An 840-nucleotide genomic window follows, 5' to 3' on the forward strand; every position below is an offset into this window, starting at 1 on the left:
ATATGTATACATATATATATATAAAAAAAGGATAAGGTGACAGAGGGCACTTCAGGCCTCTCCTGCCGTGGGCAGATGACGTTCCCACATGCTGTGCTGAAGACGCCTCTCGCTCGCTCGGTAACTAACTCATGACACCTGTCCTATCGCGACATGCTGAACGGTGCTCCTCTCCAGGGAGGGACGTGCTCCCTGCCACTCTGTGCCCTTCTCTGGGAGCGCTGGTGGTGCCACAGACCGTTGTTTCGGCTGAGTTTCTGCACTGCTGGGAACTGTGGACACGAACCGGTGGGGACTCCAGGGAGAGAAGGAGGAGGAGAAAGATGGCTGGTGGAGAAAAGAGCAACCTGCCCCTTGGAGAACCAGCATATCCCTTTGTTGTGCAGGCTGCGGTAGGAGGGAAAGAAAAGCCACTGGTGCTGTTGAGGATGAAGAAGAGATGGCGTGTCTATGATGCTGAAATGCCAGAGCATTGCCAGAGAGTGTCAACTAAAGCTTCTTTGATTTCTTTCACTAGAGCAATCACCGTGTTATACACATCTACGGTTTTGCTCATGTAATTTCCTATGTAAAATTGTGCTCATCGATCTAGTCCAGGAGCGCAAAGCATCGCCGGTTCATCCCCCCTGTGCACGTGTTCCTTGTTAAGTGTTCTGCTCTAAAATGTCCTTTTCAACCTTACAGCTGATGGACATGTGCCCTTGGCTCAAGGAAGGGCTTGAATGTGTCTTCCGCAAAGCAATGTCATCAGCTTCCACCTTGAAGAAACTGGTTTCAATTCTCTCCAGGTCATCTGTCCCAACTTTTATCTTCATGCACAGCAGGTTGATGTATGTCTCA

At 49.8% G+C, this 840-nt stretch overlaps 1 protein-coding gene across 1 annotated transcript in view; it reads right to left on the reverse strand.

Annotated features, from left to right (window-relative positions):
* Nucleotides 1-644: 644 nt before the first annotated feature.
* The window catches only part of LOC104081601 (PH and SEC7 domain-containing protein 2-like), a gene marked incomplete at its 5' end in the record, with an annotated part of 12,613 nt that continues 12,417 nt past the window's right edge, over nucleotides 645-840 (reverse strand). The window contains one exon of the mRNA XM_009584417.1: nucleotides 645-840. This exon is cut by the window's right edge and continues 23 nt beyond it. Within this exon, the coding sequence (XP_009582712.1) occupies nucleotides 645-840 (196 nt within the window).

The sequence above is a fragment of the Fulmarus glacialis genome, unplaced genomic scaffold (assembly GCF_000690835.1).
Source record: "Fulmarus glacialis isolate BGI_N327 unplaced genomic scaffold, ASM69083v1 scaffold44778, whole genome shotgun sequence".
NCBI lineage: Eukaryota > Metazoa > Chordata > Aves > Procellariiformes > Procellariidae > Fulmarus > Fulmarus glacialis.